Source organism: Triticum urartu, chromosome 4A (genome assembly GCF_056163025.1).
Source record: "Triticum urartu cultivar PI428250 chromosome 4A, HENAU_Tu73, whole genome shotgun sequence".
Taxonomy (NCBI): Eukaryota; Viridiplantae; Streptophyta; class Magnoliopsida; order Poales; family Poaceae; genus Triticum; species Triticum urartu.
Window position 1 is genome coordinate 453,371,702 of NC_141876.1, and position 17,350 is coordinate 453,389,051.

The following is a 17,350-nucleotide window of genomic DNA, read 5'->3' on the forward strand; positions in this document are numbered from 1 at the left end:
CCTCAAATGGACGTCCGGTTTGACCGGATTTTGTCCCTTCGAGGCGGCGATGCGGTCGCGCATGTCACATTTGTCCGTTGGGACGTGATTAAAAAAAACAAAAAACTTAAATAAAATGCCTAAAAAAAGTAAATATACGCACTTAAAAAAACTTAATATATATATATAAAGATCACGGCCACAAAACGGCCCAGTTTCACGCCGCACTTAAACGGCCCAGTTTCATAATTAACATAAAAACAAAATAAAAAAGCCGCCCACGCGCTGCTGCCACGCCCGTCCATGCCCTGGCCGTCGTCGTCGCCGTCTTCAGTGGCCGCCGGTGTCATCGTAGTCGTTGCAGAGGTTGACGTAGTCCGGCGCGTCCAGAGATGGGCCGGTGGTCCGCAGTGCACGGGGGCGGCGGGCTGGAAGGTGGCTGGTGCGTGCACCACCTCCTCCCGAGGCGAGGCGTCGCGCTCCGGAGACCTCGGCGGCGTGGGGCACCAGTTGCCCCCCACGGCGGCCGCCATCTGCTCCGCCGTGCACGACCAGGTCCACCCCAGGCCCACCAGGCCCTGGTGGAAGGCGGCCACCGGCGGCTCCTCCGTCACCTCCTCCTTCGGCTCGGGGATGGCGACGTCACCGGCCGCAGAGAGGGCCATCGTCTCCTCGAGGCCCGACCATTGGCGCTCATCGTGCGTGTACATGGAGTCGTCCATGACACGCGCCATGATCCGGGCCTCCTCCTCTGCTGTCATGCGAGGAGGAGGAGGTGGCGATGGGGAAGGCGACGGCGTGGGCGTCAGGCCACGCACTCGCGTACGCCCGCGCACCTCCCGACATGGCCGCCGCGGCCCCGACACCGTGCCGGCGAAGTACAACGCGCGTCGCACGTCGTGCTCGTCCTGGAGCCAAGTGTCTCATAATATGGAGTCGGGGGCGTACCTCTCGTCGTGGAATAGGTCGTTGGGGAGGAGGAGGAGGCGGCGCTCGATCTCATTGTGCCTGGCACGGCCGCTTGCTGGCACCGGTGGGACGGGGACCCGGTCCGCGGAGAGGTGCCAGTTGTTGGGGAGGTGCACGTCGCTCCACGGGACCGGCGTCCTCGTCTCCCAGTACCGCCAGCACACATCGACAGCCAGGTACCGCCGATCGCGCTCGTCGGTGGCCCTAGGCGCGATAGTGAAGGGGGCAGGCGCGGGGGCTCGAATGGAGGAGCACGGTGGTGATGCGGGCTCCTCCTTCTTGACGGAGCCGCGGCGGCATCCCGAGGAGGATCCGGCCTCGCGGTTGTGCTTCCCCTTGCGGTCATGCTTCCAAAGGCCCATGGCTGCGGCCGGCCGGCGAGGTCAACGACGGGGAGCGGCTAGGGTTTCGAGGGGGTAAAGAGGGGCCAGAGTGGGAACTATGGACGACGACCGGTCCACGGCTTCCCATTTAAGAAGGACGGCGACCCTTCACAGTGCGGATGACAGGTGGGGCCACCCGCCCGTGCGCATTTATATTGGCGGGTGGGAGGTAGGTGGCTGCCTGCCACGCGGCCCCGACGCGAACGTTCGAAGTGTCCGTTCGCTGTCCGCCGCGACCCAAACCCGGCGCAAATTTGTGCTCGAAATGGGTCGGCCCGGACACAAAACAGACCAGATGGGTCCGGACCGTCGCGCGCTGGGCCGCCTCGTTTGTCCATTTTACCCCAAACGGACAGGGCCGGACAAAATGGGGTCGCGCGATGGAGTTGGCCTCAGGGCATGGCCAACGGGCTGCCCCATTGGTGCTGCCCGGCAGGTCCAGCTCGGCTCAGTGTTTGCAAATCAGGTTCGGATGGTCCTCTGCACAAGAACCGGTCTCTTGCAGAGGAGGTAGCTACTATGTGAGAAAAGTATGATAAAAGGTGAAGAACGAAGGAGGTAGAGACGTAGACAGGAGAGAAGGACCGAGATGGGGACCACTAATGCGGGGTCTACTGATGGTTGCCTCCGTTGGTGAGGAAAAATGTAAATGGTAGCTTTAATATTTTAAGTCTAAATGAAGGCATGGGGCAGCATGAAGGTGATGCCTTCATTGTACATGCCCTCAGCTCCGCCGGGAAAATCTGCATCATGTCATGCCTACATCATCATTGTCTCTCTCTAGTTTCACCGGGCAAGTTGCCGGGCGTCGCTGCTTCGGTTGCTCTTGCCGGCGACGGTGTCGGGAGGATTCGCCTAGGTCGTGAGAGATGTTGGGGAGGGGAGGATCCGTCATCACGGGCGAGAGGATCGGCGCGGGTGGCCACGAGGCGGGCGAGGGACGCGGAGGCATAGGCGGTGACATCGGCGTGTAGGGAAGCGAGGAGGTAGGAGATGCCGTCGTGGGCGACGGCGGGGAGAGGAGGGGGCAGCCTAAGTAGCGAAGGAAGGGAGGGAGATTCCGTCGTGTAAGGCTGAACCGGGCTTAGCCTTGGGCCGAGCAGGAGACGTGGCCCAATTACGGGAGTAGCTGCCCTTGCGACTTCAGGCCCAGTTCGCGGCGAACATAGTGTTTACTTCAGATCCAACGGCCATTAACATTTAACAAACGAAATCAAACGGTTAGAAATGCCTAATTCATAAGAGGACAGAGATTAGGTGCTCTGTCACGGTTTACTTGGCGCTCATGAGCAATTTCTGGATCTGGGTGATTAGCGATTGGCTGTAAATTCCTTTGCCCACGACCCAAAAATAGCATGGGTAGTTAAACCACAGCGCCTAATTACTCACACAATTATGATGCATTACTCCGCCAGCCAATAATCAAGCTGTCACCGTGCATGCATTGGCTGCATACAGGCTGCTTTTCTGTTTCTCACCCTCTAATTAACACAACAGTTAATTCATTGCGCCTTAATACCCTCCATTTCTAAAAATATCTTTTTAGAGATTTCTATATGAACTACATACGGATGTATATAGTCGTATTTTAGAGTGTAGATTCACTCATTTTACTTCGTATGTAGTCTATATAGAATTTTTTTTAAATATATTTAGAAACGGAGGAAGTACTATATAAGATTAGGCCCTCGAGTCAGAGACTCAAAGTGCAGCATCACCTTCACTCTACCACACTGTGCCTTAGCTCAACACACGAGACCTCTCCATGGAGTAGTGGGCGTGTTACCTTTGCCTTCTCTTGGTTCTCCTCATTCCTCTCCTTCTCTTCAAGCTCAATAGAAACACAGCGGCGGCAATAGCGGCGTGCGTCTGCCACCTGGTCCGTGGCGGCTACCGCTCATCGGCAGTCTTCATCACCTCGTCGGCAACCCTCTCATGCACCGTGTCATGGCCGACCTCGCTCACCGGCTTGACGCGCCTCTTATGTACCTCAAGCTCGGCAAGGTGCCGGTGATGGTGGCCACATCCCCTGGAGGCTGCCTGCGAGATCATGCATACACATGACGTTGTCTTCGCTACACGACCAAGGAGCCCCACGTTGAAGATCATGAACTCTGAAGGGCTGGTATTCGCTCCCTATGGCGCCTTGTGGCGGCAGCTTCGCAAGATTTGCATCCTCGAGCTTCTCAGTGTGCGCCGCGTGTAGTCGTTCCGCCACATCCGAGAGGATGAGGTCTGCCGACTCGTGGCTGCCGTCATGACGGCACCGCCCATGAAGCTCGTGAATGTGGGTGAGCGAATTGACATCCTCATCAAAGATTCAGCGGTTCGTGCCATGACCGGTGATTGCTCCCTAACTATAGCACCAGAACACTCCTGTCTGCTAGGACTACGTCGGTATTTCCCCAAAAAGGAAGGGATGATGTAGCACAGCGAAGGTAGGTATTTCCCTCTGTGATGAAACCAAGGTTATCGAACCAGTAGGAGAACCAAGCAACACAACGTAAACAACACATGCACACAAATAACAGCACCTTGCAACCCGACGTGTTAAAGGGGTTGTCAATCCCTTTCGGGTAACGATGCCAGAAATTTGTAGTAGATTGAAATAATAGATCGTAAATAAAATAAAGTGCAACAAAGTATTTTTGTATTTTTGGTTTAATAGATCTGAATAAAAATGCAAAGGAAAAGTAGATCGCAAGCAAATATATGAGAAAGAAGACCCGGGAGCCGTAGGTTTCACTAGTGGCTTCTCTCGAGAAAGATAGCAAACAGTGGGTGAAGAAATTACTGTTGGGCAATTGATAGAACCTCAAATAATTATGACGATATCCAGGAAATGATCATTACATAAGCATCACGTCCAAGATTACTAGACCAACTCATGCCTGCATCTACTACTATTACTCCACACATCGACCGCTATCCAGCATGCATCTAGTGTATTAAGTTCATGAAAAAACAGAGTAATGCAATAAGAATGATGACATGATGTAGATAAGATCCATTTATCTATTGCGTAGATATATATCCCATCGTTTTATCCTTAGTAGCAACGATACATACGTGTCGGTTCCCTTTCTGTCACTGGGATCAAGCACCGTAAGATCGAACCCACTACCGGGCACCTCTTCCAATTGCAAGATAAATAGATCAAGTTGGCCAAACAAAACCCAAATATTGGAGAAGAAATACGAGGCTATAAGAGATCATGCGTATAAGGTATCAAAGAAACTCAAATAACTTTCATGGATATAAAAAGGTATGACTGATCATAAACCCAAAGTTCATCAGATCCCAACAAACACACCGCAAAAAGAGTTACATCATATGGATCTCGAAGAGACCATTGTATTGAGAATTAAGTGAGAGAGAGAAACCCATCTAGCTACTAACTACGGACCCGAAGGTCTACAAAGAACCACTCACGCATCATCGGAGAGGCACCAATGGAGGTGGTGAACCCCATCCGAGATGGTGTCTAGATTGGATCTGGTGGTTCTGGACTTTGCGGCGGCTGGATGAATATTTCGTCGATGCTTCTAGGGTTCTGGTATTTTGGGGTTATTTACAGAGCAAAGAGGTGGTCCGGGGGGCACCCGAGGTGGGCACAACCCACCAGGGCGGGCCTGGGCCTCCTGGCGCGCCCTGGTGGGTTGTCCCCTCCTCGGGAATCCCCCATGTGCAACCAGGGCCCAAAATGTTCCTTCTGGTCCATAAAAAGTCTCCGTAAAGTTTTGTGGCATTTGGACCATGTCTGATATTGATTTTCTGTTATGTAAAAAAACAGGAAGAAAACAATAACTATCACTTGGCACTATGTCAATAGGTTAGTACGCGAAAATGATATAAAATGATTATAAAACATCCAAGATTGATAATATAATGGCATGGAACAATAAAAAATTATAGATACATTGGAGACGTATCAGCATCCCCAAGCTTAACTCCTAATCGTCCTCGAGTAGGTAAATGATGAAAATAGAATTTTTGATGTGGAGTGCTGTTCAATATGCCATATCATATTCTTTTCTTTATATCATGGGCATTTGGACTTTTTATGTGATTCAAAGCAATAGTCTAGTTTTGACATAATAATTTAGATACTCAAGCATATCAACAAGCAACCATGTCTTTCAAAATATCGATGCTAAAATAAGTTATCCCTAGAAAATCATATAGTCTTGTCATGCTCTGTCTTCTTAACACAAAGTATTTATCATGCACAACCCCGATGACAAGCCGAGCAATTGGTTCATACTTTTTAACATGCTTCATCTTTTTCAACTCTTACGCAATACATGAGCGCAAGCCATGGATATAGCACTACGAGTGGAATAGAGTATGATGATAGGGGTAAATATAGAGAAGGCAAAAAAGTAAGAAAGTCTCACATTGATGCGGCTAACCAACGGGCGATGGAGATGCCCATCAATCGATATCAACGTGAGGAGTAGGGATTGCCATGCAACGAATGCACTAAGAGCTATAAGTGTATGAAAGCTCAATATGAAAACTAAGTGGGTGTGCATCTAATCCTATAATGAAAAATTCCTACTAGTATATGAAAGTGACAACATAGGAGACTCTCCATATGAAAAACATGGTGCTACTTTGAAGCACAAGTGTGGTAAAGGATATTAACAATGCCCCTTCTCTCTTTGTTTATTTATATATTTTTCTTTTTTTCTTTTTCGTCCCCCTTTTTTTCTCATTGTCCGGAGCCTCATCCCGACTTGTGGGGGAATCATAGTATCCATCATCCTTTCCTCACTGGGGCACTGCTTTAAAAATGAATAATGATGATCATCACACTTCTATTTACTTATAACTCAAAAGAAATAAAAACTACAACTCGATACCTATGACAAAGTATGACTCTATACGAATGCCTCTGGCATGTACCAGGATGTGCAATGATCTAGCGTAACATGTATGAAAAATGATGAATGGTGGCTGAGCCATAACTACTATGTTAGTTGATCATGCAAAGCAATATGACAGTGAATGCTCAAGTCATCAAACGGAAGCGGTGGAAGTTGCATGGCAATATATCTCGGAATGGCCATGGAAAAGCCATAATAGGTAGGTATGGTGGTTGTTTTGAGGAAGATATAATAAGGCTTATGTGTGATAGAGCGTATCATATCACGGGGTTTGGATGCACCTGCGGAGATTGCACCACATCTCGATGTGAGAAAGGGCAATGCACGGTACCGTAGAGGCTAGCAAATTGCGAAAAGGTAAGAGTGCGTATAATCCATGGACTCACATTAGTCATAAAGAACTCATATACTTATCGAAAAAGTTTATTAGCCCTCGAAGCAAAGTACTACTATGCATGCCCCTAGGGGGATAGATTGGTAGAAAAATACCATCGCTTGTCTCCGACCGCCACTCTTAAGGAAGACAATAAAAAATAAATCATTCTCCAACATCATAGCATAACGAGAGATTATATGTGCATGCTTCGGGAATCACAAACCTTAACACCAATATTCCTACTAGAGCACAATTACACATCAAAATAACTCACATATCACATCATCATATCTCGAAACTATTACTAAGAATCAAGTTTATTTTGTCCAATGATCTTCATGACATTTTTTTCTTTTTCTTTATCCTTCTTGGATATCTATCACTTTGGGACTAATTTTCTTGTGTTGCTTTTCATAAGCTCAAACAAATATAAGTGAAGATCATGAGCATAAAAAAATTTCTTTCTCTCAAAATAATTTAAGTGAAGCAAGAGAGAATTTCTTCAAAAATTTATTAACTCTCAAATAAATCTAAGTGAATCAAGAGAGAATTTATTCAAAAATACTAAGCACATCGTGCTCAAAAAGATATAAGTGAAGCACTAGAGTAAGTCCTAGCTCATAAAAGATTTAAGTGAAGCATAGAGAGCAATTCTAACAAGTCATGACATAATTTTGGCCCTCTCAAATAGGTGTGTCCAGCAAGGATTGATGACTTAAAACACAAAATAAAACAACCAAAGACTCATATCATACAAGACGCTCCAAGAAAAACACATATCGTGTGACGAATAAAAATATAGTTTCAAGTAAAATACCGATGATCGTTGGAAGAAAGCAGGGATGCCACTCGGGGGCATCCCCAAGATTAGTTGGTTGCTCATTCTTAGATAATAGCTTGGGATGCCGGGCCATCCCCAAACTTAGGCTCTTCCATCCTTCCTTCATCCGTCTTAAGATAACCCAAAACTTGAAAACTTCAATCACACAAAACTCAACAAAACCTTCGTGAGATCCGTTAGTATAAGAATAATAAATCACTACTATAAGTATTGTATCAAACCAATTCATATTTTGTTTTTGTATTATATCTACTATATTCCAACTTTTCTATGGTAAAAAATCATCAAAGAAAACCATAGAGCCATCAAAATAAGCACACAACACAAAGAAAACAGAATCTGTCAAAACAGAACAGTCTGTAGCAATCTGACTATTTCAAATACTTCGGTCACGCCAAAAATTCTGAAAAATTAGGAAGCCCTGCGCAATTTGTATATTGATCTACTCCAAGTGGAATGGGTATTTTATCGCTCCCTGGTAAAAATTGAAAATTAATTTCGTGAGCGTAAAAGTTTCTGTTTTTTAGCAAGATCAAACAACTATCACCCAAGAAGATCCTAAAGGCTTTACTTGGCACAAACACTAATTAAAACATTAAAAACACAATCATAACAGTAGCATAATTGTGCTAACACACAAAAATAGGAAGCAAAAAGCAAAAATAAAATTTATTCATTGGGTTGCCTCCCAACAAGTGCTATAGTTTTACACCCTTAGCTAGGCATAAAGCAAGGATCTAAGTTTTGTCATCTTTGTCCAACTCTTCAATCAAACACTTAGAATCTGTCAAAGATTTAGCATAAAGACCTTCAATAACAATACTCCTTGGAGTAAATTTAAATATTTCATTCTTACAAAAAGGATCTCTTATCACTTTAACAAAGTCTGGATGGATGCTAATCATCTTAAGGTCTCCCTTATCATTATTACTAGAAGATGCACCCTTGTTCCTAGATCTCCTACTATTTATGGGAGTTTCCGCAATAATTTTAGTGGTGTTGAAATCCATGCTTAGATTACTAAAGATTTCTTCCAATTTATCGATCCAAGACGGACTTTCTTCTATTCTTTCATGGAATAAGGTACCCCTCTCTTTTAACAACTTCAAAATATCGCCCGCTTTTGACCCAAAATTAGTAGCAAAATTATGCACCTTTTTATGTATAATTTCCATATGATCTTCGGTGAGCATTTTATTTTCAATAGCATCTAGTCTTTCCATGACATGCTCAAGAGTCAAAATTGTTTCATTAACCATAAGAGGTGGTGAGCCCACTAAATTTCCCATAGCATTAAGAGTATCACAAGGAGGACTCACTAAGAAATTTCTACCGGTTATCATATCAAGGATGAATCTATACCAAGTGGTGATTCCAACATAAAAACAATGCAGAAGCACAACGGTAGATTGCTTACGGGTTGATCTATTATGAGCATTGCAAATTCTATACCAAACATCTTTCAAATTTTCTCCTCCCCTTTGTTTAAAGTTGAGAACCTCGTCCCCGGGAGTGCAAGCAATAGAGGAAGAACTATCCATAATGGCAAACAAGGATGCACGCAAAAACAGATCCGGCAAGAAAACGACGAATGGAAAAAGAGGGACGAATAAAACGACAAATTTTTGTGAAGTGGGGGAGAGGAAAACTGTGGGGACCCCGACTCATAAGTCGTGATCACCGAATGCACGTGTACAGTGATCCCAGAGATCAATGCTCACTGAACACACAGAAGCTGAATAACAAGAGTCTTACATCCATACATACCGTATTACACAAGTAGGACCATTATGGTCAAGTCTTGAGTATAACATCGCAACGGAAATCTTCGTCGATAACTTGGACCCATGCCATCTGCCTTAACCCTACAGGCATTCTGACTGGGAAGCGTCCTAGCTCGCATGTTCGTCACCGAGGTACTCTTCTTCATATCATGTTCTTTCATGCCTGGCCAATAAAATAACCAGTGGCAAGCCAATGAGTACTTTGAATGTACTCGCAAGCAACCCATGTTTTGGTTCAAGATACAACAATGCATGATATAGGTAAATTTTTTTTGCGGAAAGCTAGTTTTTGAGTGCAATGACATGTTCAACAACTTGTAAGACATGCATCAGGAGAATTCAAGTAACCAAGAGGACAGGTTACAGATATCAACACAAAGGGAGTGGGCTCCAACCCAACTCATCCATGTCAAGTCCTTTGACTTGACCCAAGTAGTTCTTCCCCCACACACTGGTTTGTAAACAAGTGGACGTAGCCCAAGAGCGGTTACCCAACTGTCCTTGACCGTGGACACGGCTATTCAAATAGTTTTACACTCTGCAGAGGTTGCACACTTTACCCACAAGATCCGGGGAACTTCCGTGTCATCCACGACCCGCGGTACCTCAAGTACCCGGGGTAAGCACCCGATCACTATCTTTCCCTAGACGACACTAACATGGAGTCCACTCGATTGGTAGTAACCCCCGTGCCCAACATTTCACAACTTAAAATTGTGGAGCCTCGCTCCCATATTCATCACATACCACTGGCACGGGGTACCAACGGTGTGTCCGGTGCCCCATAAAAATGTTCTTGGCCGCCCTACCTGGCACGACCCCGTCCCGAGAGAGAGCACCAACTCTCCCCCGTCACTAGTAATGCAGGCTCCAAGCTAGTATCGGCCTAGGTAATCAATAATGCCCTTTCCCATACAAGGGTAGAGTGGTTGCGCATGTAAGGTTGGAATAACGGTCGCAACTTAAACCAATCCGTTTTGAAAAACAACACACACACTTGCCTCGGTACACCACTTCGTCATCAAGTGGTTACCCAACTCATCATCTCCCTCGGGCATAAGTGGCACCCGACGGGGTTTTCGAAAAGTCCTTTGAAAATACTTTGTCTCCATCACCATGCATATTCCCATCCCTTTTGCGTAGCACTACTTAGCATCCTATCTACTCCCACCGGCATAACCCTCATAAGGAGGTAGGGTCATGCACAATGCAAGTATCAACGAGGAGGTAACAGAGGCAACCCATCAAAGTGGTTACCATCTCATCATGATTCCGATGCAACACTAATAAAGTGCTATATGACACGCATAAAAAGGGATTCATAAATATGGTCAAAGGGCTGCTTGCCCATTTTAACAAAGTCTTCGAGGTCTTCAAATATCTCTGGTCCAACTCCAAGCATTTCGTCTACTTTGTCAACTATCGTCGAAAGCAACCATAATAAGCAACACAACAAGGCAGGAAATGAAAGTGCTCTAAAAATATTAATTTGACTTTTCTAGGACATCTCTGGTTATATGAAAATTAACCAGAGTGGTTTCATTGGAATTGGGTCAGTGGATATTTCTAAACATTTGGATATGATGGAATCAAGGGGTTTACGGATTTGCAAGAGGTGTACAAAAATATTATTTTGAAAAATGAGCAAGGATACCCATTTAACAACGCATGATTTTAGAAGCATCTAGGAGTTGGTTTCACTGGTTTTGGAGTTCAAATGATTTCTCTATGAATTTGCAAAGTTGGCTATATATGAAGAAATAGACCATTATTTGAGGTGATACAGAAAGTATTAGTAAAAATGTTCAAAAACTAAGTTTTGAACTTATAGACATCTAGGATTTTGAATCATGGAATTTGGATCAAAAATAGGCTCTCTGTGATTTTCTAAAGTTTATCACAGAAATGGAAAAATAGGATTTTGATAAATATTTGTGAAATAGATACTTGTGGAAAAATGTGCAAATAGCACCATGAGATAGGGCATGATTTTAGAAACTACTAGAAATTTGAATCATCAAATTTGGAGGTAATATGAATATTTGGGAGATTTTACAAATTATCTGGGAAAAGAAAATAAGAAAAAGACTATACCCTTATTCTGCGCACTGGGCGAGAGATAGGCATGGGCTGGCCCAGCTGCACGGCTACGCGCGGGCGGTCGACGCAGGAGGCGTACTCGGGGGAAATACGCCTTCCCCGAGCGAAGGCGTCAGCGGGCAGAGCCCGTGTCCACTTAACGAGGCGGGGCCCTCCTGTCAGGTTCGTCCTCCACCTCCCGCACGGGTGTGACAGGAGACAAAGGAGGCTCTCGACGCCGGTCGCCCGTGCTACAGGGCATCTCCGGCGATGTTCTGCCCACCGGCGTGCTCAGGGGACCCAGCCGCGTCGAACCGTGGGTGGCACGGTCGCCTAGGGGCACCAGGTTGAGCAAGGCGTCGACCGCGGCGGACGAGGCTGACGGTGGTGATGCAGCTCGACGGAACAGCCACGGGGAGGAGGGGGAGAAGCACGGGAGGGGCTCGCGGTGATGGTGTAGGTGCTCTAGTGCGGTCTAGAGGGGAGGAGGAGGAGTGGTGGGTGCGAATTTAGGCAGAGGCCGACGGCAAGGCTCCGACCATGGTGGCAGATGGAGAGCGCGAGGAGGGGAGTGGGTTGGTCCAGGGGGTCGCTGGGAGGGAGAGAGAGCGAACGGAGGCCAGAAAGGGCCCGGGGGTGGCCTTTTATGGCGGGGCGATGGTGCACCGTGGGCTCGTGCGCCGGCGAGCTCGTGCTCGTCGCTACGGGCCTTGGGAAGGTGCTGCGCCGAGTCTAGGGACTTCGTGGAGGTGGACTACGCCCAGGGGGAGAAGAGAGGGAGCGGGGAATGCGTCAAAGCGGGTCCCCGCCGCGGCCAGCGACTGGCGCGCTCGGACGGCGCTCTGTCCGCACGCGAGGAGAGCCGGAGAGGGAGAGAGAGGAGGGGGACAACAGTGTAGCGTGCTGCGGACGTCGAGGTGACCTCGGGGGACACGAGGGGGAGGCCCTAGGTGGCCGGAGGCGGTTGGAAGGGGGCGGCTACAGTGCGGGTGTGCACTGTAGCGCGTTCTGGAGCACGCCAATTGCATGTCAGGGCATGCCTTTGGCTTGTAGGGCGTGGCCACTTGTGTCTATGTTGTTTAGGGAGGAGTAAACAAAGGGGAGAGGGCCTTGGATGCCCTGGACAACCAGTAGGAGAGGAGAGAGGTTGAGGGAGAGAGGGAAATGGGCTGTCCAGAGAGAGAAAATGGGGTTTTACCCCTCCAATAATTGAGCAATGACCAGGGGAGAGTTACTACAGGTAGGAGAAGACTAGGAGGAGCTGTGGTAAAAAGTTGAGCTCAAGGAGATTAGTGGAAGGGGTCAAAATGGTGTTTTTGGAAAAATGGCAGAAGGTGTTTGATGATGGTTTGGGCCAGCAGATGATTTCCTACTGCCATGAGACTCCACAGGGTGAAGGGAAACATATAATTAGGGCCTTCTACCAATCTGGAGCTGATTTGGGCAAAGTTGCCAATGCAACTTTTGTAAACCCTAGAAATGAGCAGAAATAGACTTGTGTAGATCTAGTTGAGCATAACACTTCTCCTTGATGCACTACTTGGTGTAGTGGCCTCATTTGGTCATGTGAACGTGCTCACAAAAGTTGGGGTTAAGGGGAGAAAGTTGGTAGTACAAACTTGCTCAAATTAGGTTCTGAACAGAAAGGGTTATGGGGCATTTTGGTGGACCATAATGACCTTGATTGAAGTGAGGCCAAGATCATCACAATATGCATTTGTGACTTGCTGGATTTTTCTTGGATTTTTATGGAAATATTTCCTGTAGAAATATTTCAAATCCTTGAAATGGGCAGAAATGGTTTTGGGAGGTTTTGTTCAATATTTTGAACATGACCATGTGTTGAAACTCTTATATATGGAAAATATATGTCCACTGAGGTTCCCTGATTTTTGTCAAATATTTTTAAAATAATAAAATAATTTTTCCCTATTAAAGACCATTTCTGGCCTTTAGAAAAAGCTTTTAAATAAAATAGGAAAATAACTTTTAAAATTATATTTTTGGGGTTTATGGAAATCCTATATCTAATAGGTTTCAAATATACCTTTTGAAATATTTTTCATACCCCAAATCAGGTACTTGCAGTGCAAACCTCAATCCAGGGGTTTTTGGAAAACTAATTTTTGAAAATACTTTTTGGCCAAATTATTTTTGTATGAAAATACTATATTGCTCTATACACATGGCATGATCATTGGGCAGAAGTTTGGGGCAAGGAGATGAAGTATAGAAGGTGGAGTTGTGTTGACTTTAAAGAGCACTTGAAAACACAGAGAGAAAACCAACTGGAAATAAAGGCCAAATAATGCAAAAGTTTTTGTCAAACCACACTTTATCAAGATTTATTAGCTTAAGTGTTGTGGCATGAAAATCAGGGTGTGACAAAAATGAGAGGAAAATGGCAAATAATGTAAATTGCGAGGAGATGAGATTTGTTATTAGGAACCTGGTTATGTTGAAGATCCTCCCCGGCAACGGCGCCAGAAATTCCTTTTGATTGCTTCCTGACTATAGCACCAGAAAACTCCTGTCTGCTAGGATTACATTGGTATTTCCCCAAAGAGGAAGGGATGATGTAGCACATCAAAGGTAGGTATTTCCCTTAGTGATGAAACTAAGGTTATCGAACCAGTAGGAGAACCACGCAACACAACGCAAATAGCACCTGCACACAAATAACAACACCTCGCAACCCGACATGTTAAAGGGGTTGTCAATCCCTTTCGGGTAACGATGCCAAAAATTTGTAGTAGATTGAAATAATAGATCGTAAATAATATAAAGTTCAGCAAAGTATTTTTGTATTTTTGGTTCAACAGATCTGAATAAAAATGCAAAGGAAAAGTAGATCGCAAGCAAATATATGAGAAAGAAGACCCGGGGGACGTAGGTTTCACTAGTGTCTTCTCTCGAGAAAGATAGCAAATAGTGGGTGAACAAATTACTGTTGGGCAATTGATAGAACCTCAAATAATTATGAAGATATCCAGGCAATGATCATTACATAGGCATCACGTCCAAGATTAGTAGACCGAATCCTGCCTGCATCTACTACTATTACTCCACACATCGACCGCTATCCAACATGCCTCTAGTGTATTAAGTTCATGGAAAAAGGGAGTAATGCAATAAGAACGATGACATGATGTAGACAAGATCTGTTTATCTATTGCGTAGATATAGATCCCATCTTTTTATCCTTAGTAGCAACGATACATACATGTCGGTTCCCTTTCTGTCACTGGGATCAAGCACCGTAAGATCGAACCCACTACCGGGCACCTCTTCCCATTGCAAGATAAATAGATCACATTGGCAAAACAAAACCCAAATATCGGAGAAGAAATACGAGGCTATAAGAGATCATGCATATAAGAGATCAAAGAAACTCAAATAACTTTCATGGATATAAAAAGATATGACTGATCATAAACTAAAAGTTCATCAGATCCCAACAAATACACCACAAAAAGAGTTACATCATATGGATCTCCAAGATACCATTGTATTGAGAATTCAGCGAGAGAGAGAAAGCCATCTAGCTACTAACTACGGACCTGAAGGTCTACAAAGAACTACTCACACATCATCGGAGAGGCACCAGTGGAGGTGGTGAACCCCATCTGAGATGGTGTATAGATTGGATCTGGTGGTTCTGGACTCTGCGGTGGCTGGATGAATATTTCGTCGACGCTTCTAGGGTTCCGGTATTTTGGGGCTATTTATAGAGCAAAGAGGCAGTCCGAGGGGCACCCGAGGTGGGCATAACCCACCAGGGCATGCCTGGGCTTCCTGGCGCACCCTGGTGGGTTGTCCCCTCCTCGGGACACCCCCCAGGTGCAACCAGGTCCCACCATGTTCCTTCTGGTCCATAAAAAATCACCGTAAAGTTTCGTGGCATCTGGACTCTGTCTGATATTGATTTTCTGCAATGTAAAAAACACGGAAAAACATGAACTGGCACTTGGCACTATGTCAATAGGTTAGTACCAAAAAATGATATAAAATGATTATAAAACATCCAAGATTGATAATATAACAGCATGGAACAATCAAAAATTATAGATACGTTGGAGATGTATCAATCGGGGAAAGATTCAGGAGGCATGAGGAGTTCTTGCAGACTCTCAAGGATGGTGTCAAGATCGCCAGCGGGTTCAGAGAGATTCATCAGTGGCATGACACGGCGGGCCGAGGAGTACCACCAGAAGAGCTTCGAGCTCATGGAGTACGCGATCAAGCAACACGAGAGCAGAGGGCAACCACCACCTCTGCGAGCGGTGCCGTGGAGGAAGGAGAGGACCTTGTGGACGCGCTCTTGAGGATACGCAAGGAATGTGGCCTCGACATGCCCCTTACCATGGGAATGATCAAAGCAGTTATACTTGTAAGTACAACAATTTCTTTGCTTCTGCCTTCCCTCTTCTAGCAGTTATACTTTGGCCACAGAGTTCCGTAAGAAATATGCCGTGTTTTTTTAAATTGGAATGATTTGGAGATTAAGCACGAGTCACCATGCCACCTTGCAGTTGATGCAGTATTAAACAAACTAATTATACATTTTTTGATAGTTCATTTCGTGATTGATTCTGTTTATTATCAATATGTTGTTGTCAATGTTAAAATTGTTTCATAATTTGAGTCAAACCAAAACAATTGACCAACATATAATTAAAAAGTTCAAGTACTTAAAAATGATGGAGTAGTTACAACAAAACAAAAAGGGTCAAGTATTTCGAAACGAGAGAGTAGCTTGCAAGACACAAGTGTCTCTTAATTCATTTTATTTTTCTTGAGTTCACACATAATCGAAGAATTGTTATATGTTATACTCGCTATTATTCGAGGATTGCTACATGATATCTCACTGCATATGGGTGACAATCCAAAACTTCCTAGAATACGTAGCAATTCCAAATTTCATCAAATCGGCAAATTGCAGGATCTGTTTGGTGCCGGAAGCAAGACATCAACAATAACTCTTCAATGGGCCATGTCAGAGCTCATGAGGTCCCCAAATGTGATGCAGAAGGCACAAGCCAAAGTATGCAAGAACCTCCAAGGAAAGCCGAAGGTGATCGAGGCTGACTTGATCAATCTCAAGTACCCCAGACTCGTCATCAAGGAGACAATGAGGCTTCATTCAGTTGCACCATTGCTTCTCCCTAGGGAGGCAAGTGATACTTGCAAAATCCTTGGGTATGATGTCCCCGAGGGCACCACGATGTTGGTGAACGCATGGGAAATCGGAAGAGACCCTAGGCACTGGGAATACCCTAAGGATTTCAAAGCAGAGAGATTTGAATCTGGCATGGTTGATTTCAAAGGAACAGACTTTGAGTACATACCATTTGGGGCAGGTCGAAGGATGTTCCCTAGAATGATGTTTGCGCAGGCTAGGATTGAGATTGTATTGGCCGCACTTCTCTACCACTTCGACTGGGAGCTCCTAGGAGGGGTGAGACCAGATGAGCTGGACATGACTGAGGAGATGGGCCTCACTGTCCGACGGAAGAACAACCTATACCTGCACGCCGTGGTTCGTGTGCCCCCGGTTTAATTTGCACTTGCATTGATATGTGACGACAGAATCCTAAGTATGCGTGCCTTTTATTTCTTTGTCTAGTGCGAAGACTTATTAAGAAGTATTGTTAATTACTGCATCGCTGCAAGTTAAGCGTTGAGTTATGTGTCGAAGTATGGCGCATGTTGCTGCGCCCATCAATTTTTTCAATCAAATGATAGGAATTTTTACCAATATTTGGAGGCATGATCACTATCCAGGTCTAAACCAATAAATAAATCTGTGGTGGTTCAAATCACAACACGACACCTATAATTCACCGAATTCATACATATTAACCAGAAACAGTACTCAAGATGCCAGTCTAATTAACATATTGTCAAACATACTTGTAGCAAGTATCAACTTAAAGTGTGTAACCAAACAATTGTAGTATAACTTCACTCTAAATAGAAAAGATGGCTAATTAGTGAATTAAACTTGAGACCACCTTTGGCAACATAATCAAATCCTCCATCTCTTA

General features: G+C 45.3%; 2 protein-coding genes across 3 annotated transcripts; one reads left to right on the plus strand and one right to left on the minus strand.

Annotated features, from left to right (window-relative positions):
* Positions 1–902: 902 nt before the first annotated feature.
* LOC147976142 (uncharacterized) lies at positions 903–1,310 on the minus strand. The gene has a single exon (XM_087520749.1). It carries the CDS (start codon positions 1,308–1,310, stop codon positions 903–905), a length of 408 nt encoding a protein of 135 aa, XP_087376875.1.
* Positions 1,311–3,096: 1,786 nt separating this feature from the next.
* LOC125553954 (desmethyl-deoxy-podophyllotoxin synthase-like) lies at positions 3,097–16,863 on the plus strand. Of its 2 annotated transcripts, none has more exons than XM_087519734.1 (3): positions 3,097–3,673; positions 15,380–15,690; positions 16,246–16,863. In XM_087519734.1, exons 1-3 carry the CDS (start codon positions 3,589–3,591, stop codon positions 16,861–16,863), a joined length of 1,014 nt encoding a protein of 337 aa, XP_087375860.1. In that variant the 5' UTR covers positions 3,097–3,588. The 2 variants fall into 2 exon arrangements, with proteins under 2 accessions (XP_087375860.1, XP_087375861.1); XM_087519735.1 differs by having other exon boundaries at positions 3,097–3,661.
* The last annotated feature ends 487 nt before the right edge of the window (positions 16,864–17,350 follow it).

Coding starts and splice junctions, on each gene's coding strand:
- LOC125553954 (XM_087519734.1), top strand. CDS start 3,589: ATGACGGCACCGCCCATGAAGCTCGTGAATGTGGGTGAGCGAATTGAC. Junction 3,674..15,379: donor AGCGGTTCGTGCCATGACCG/GTGATTGCTCCC, acceptor GATACGTTGGAG/ATGTATCAATCGGGGAAAGA. Junction 15,691..16,245: donor TGATCAAAGCAGTTATACTT/GTAAGTACAACA, acceptor GGCAAATTGCAG/GATCTGTTTGGTGCCGGAAG.
- LOC147976142 (XM_087520749.1), bottom strand. CDS start 1,310: ATGGGCCTTTGGAAGCATGACCGCAAGGGGAAGCACAACCGCGAGGCC.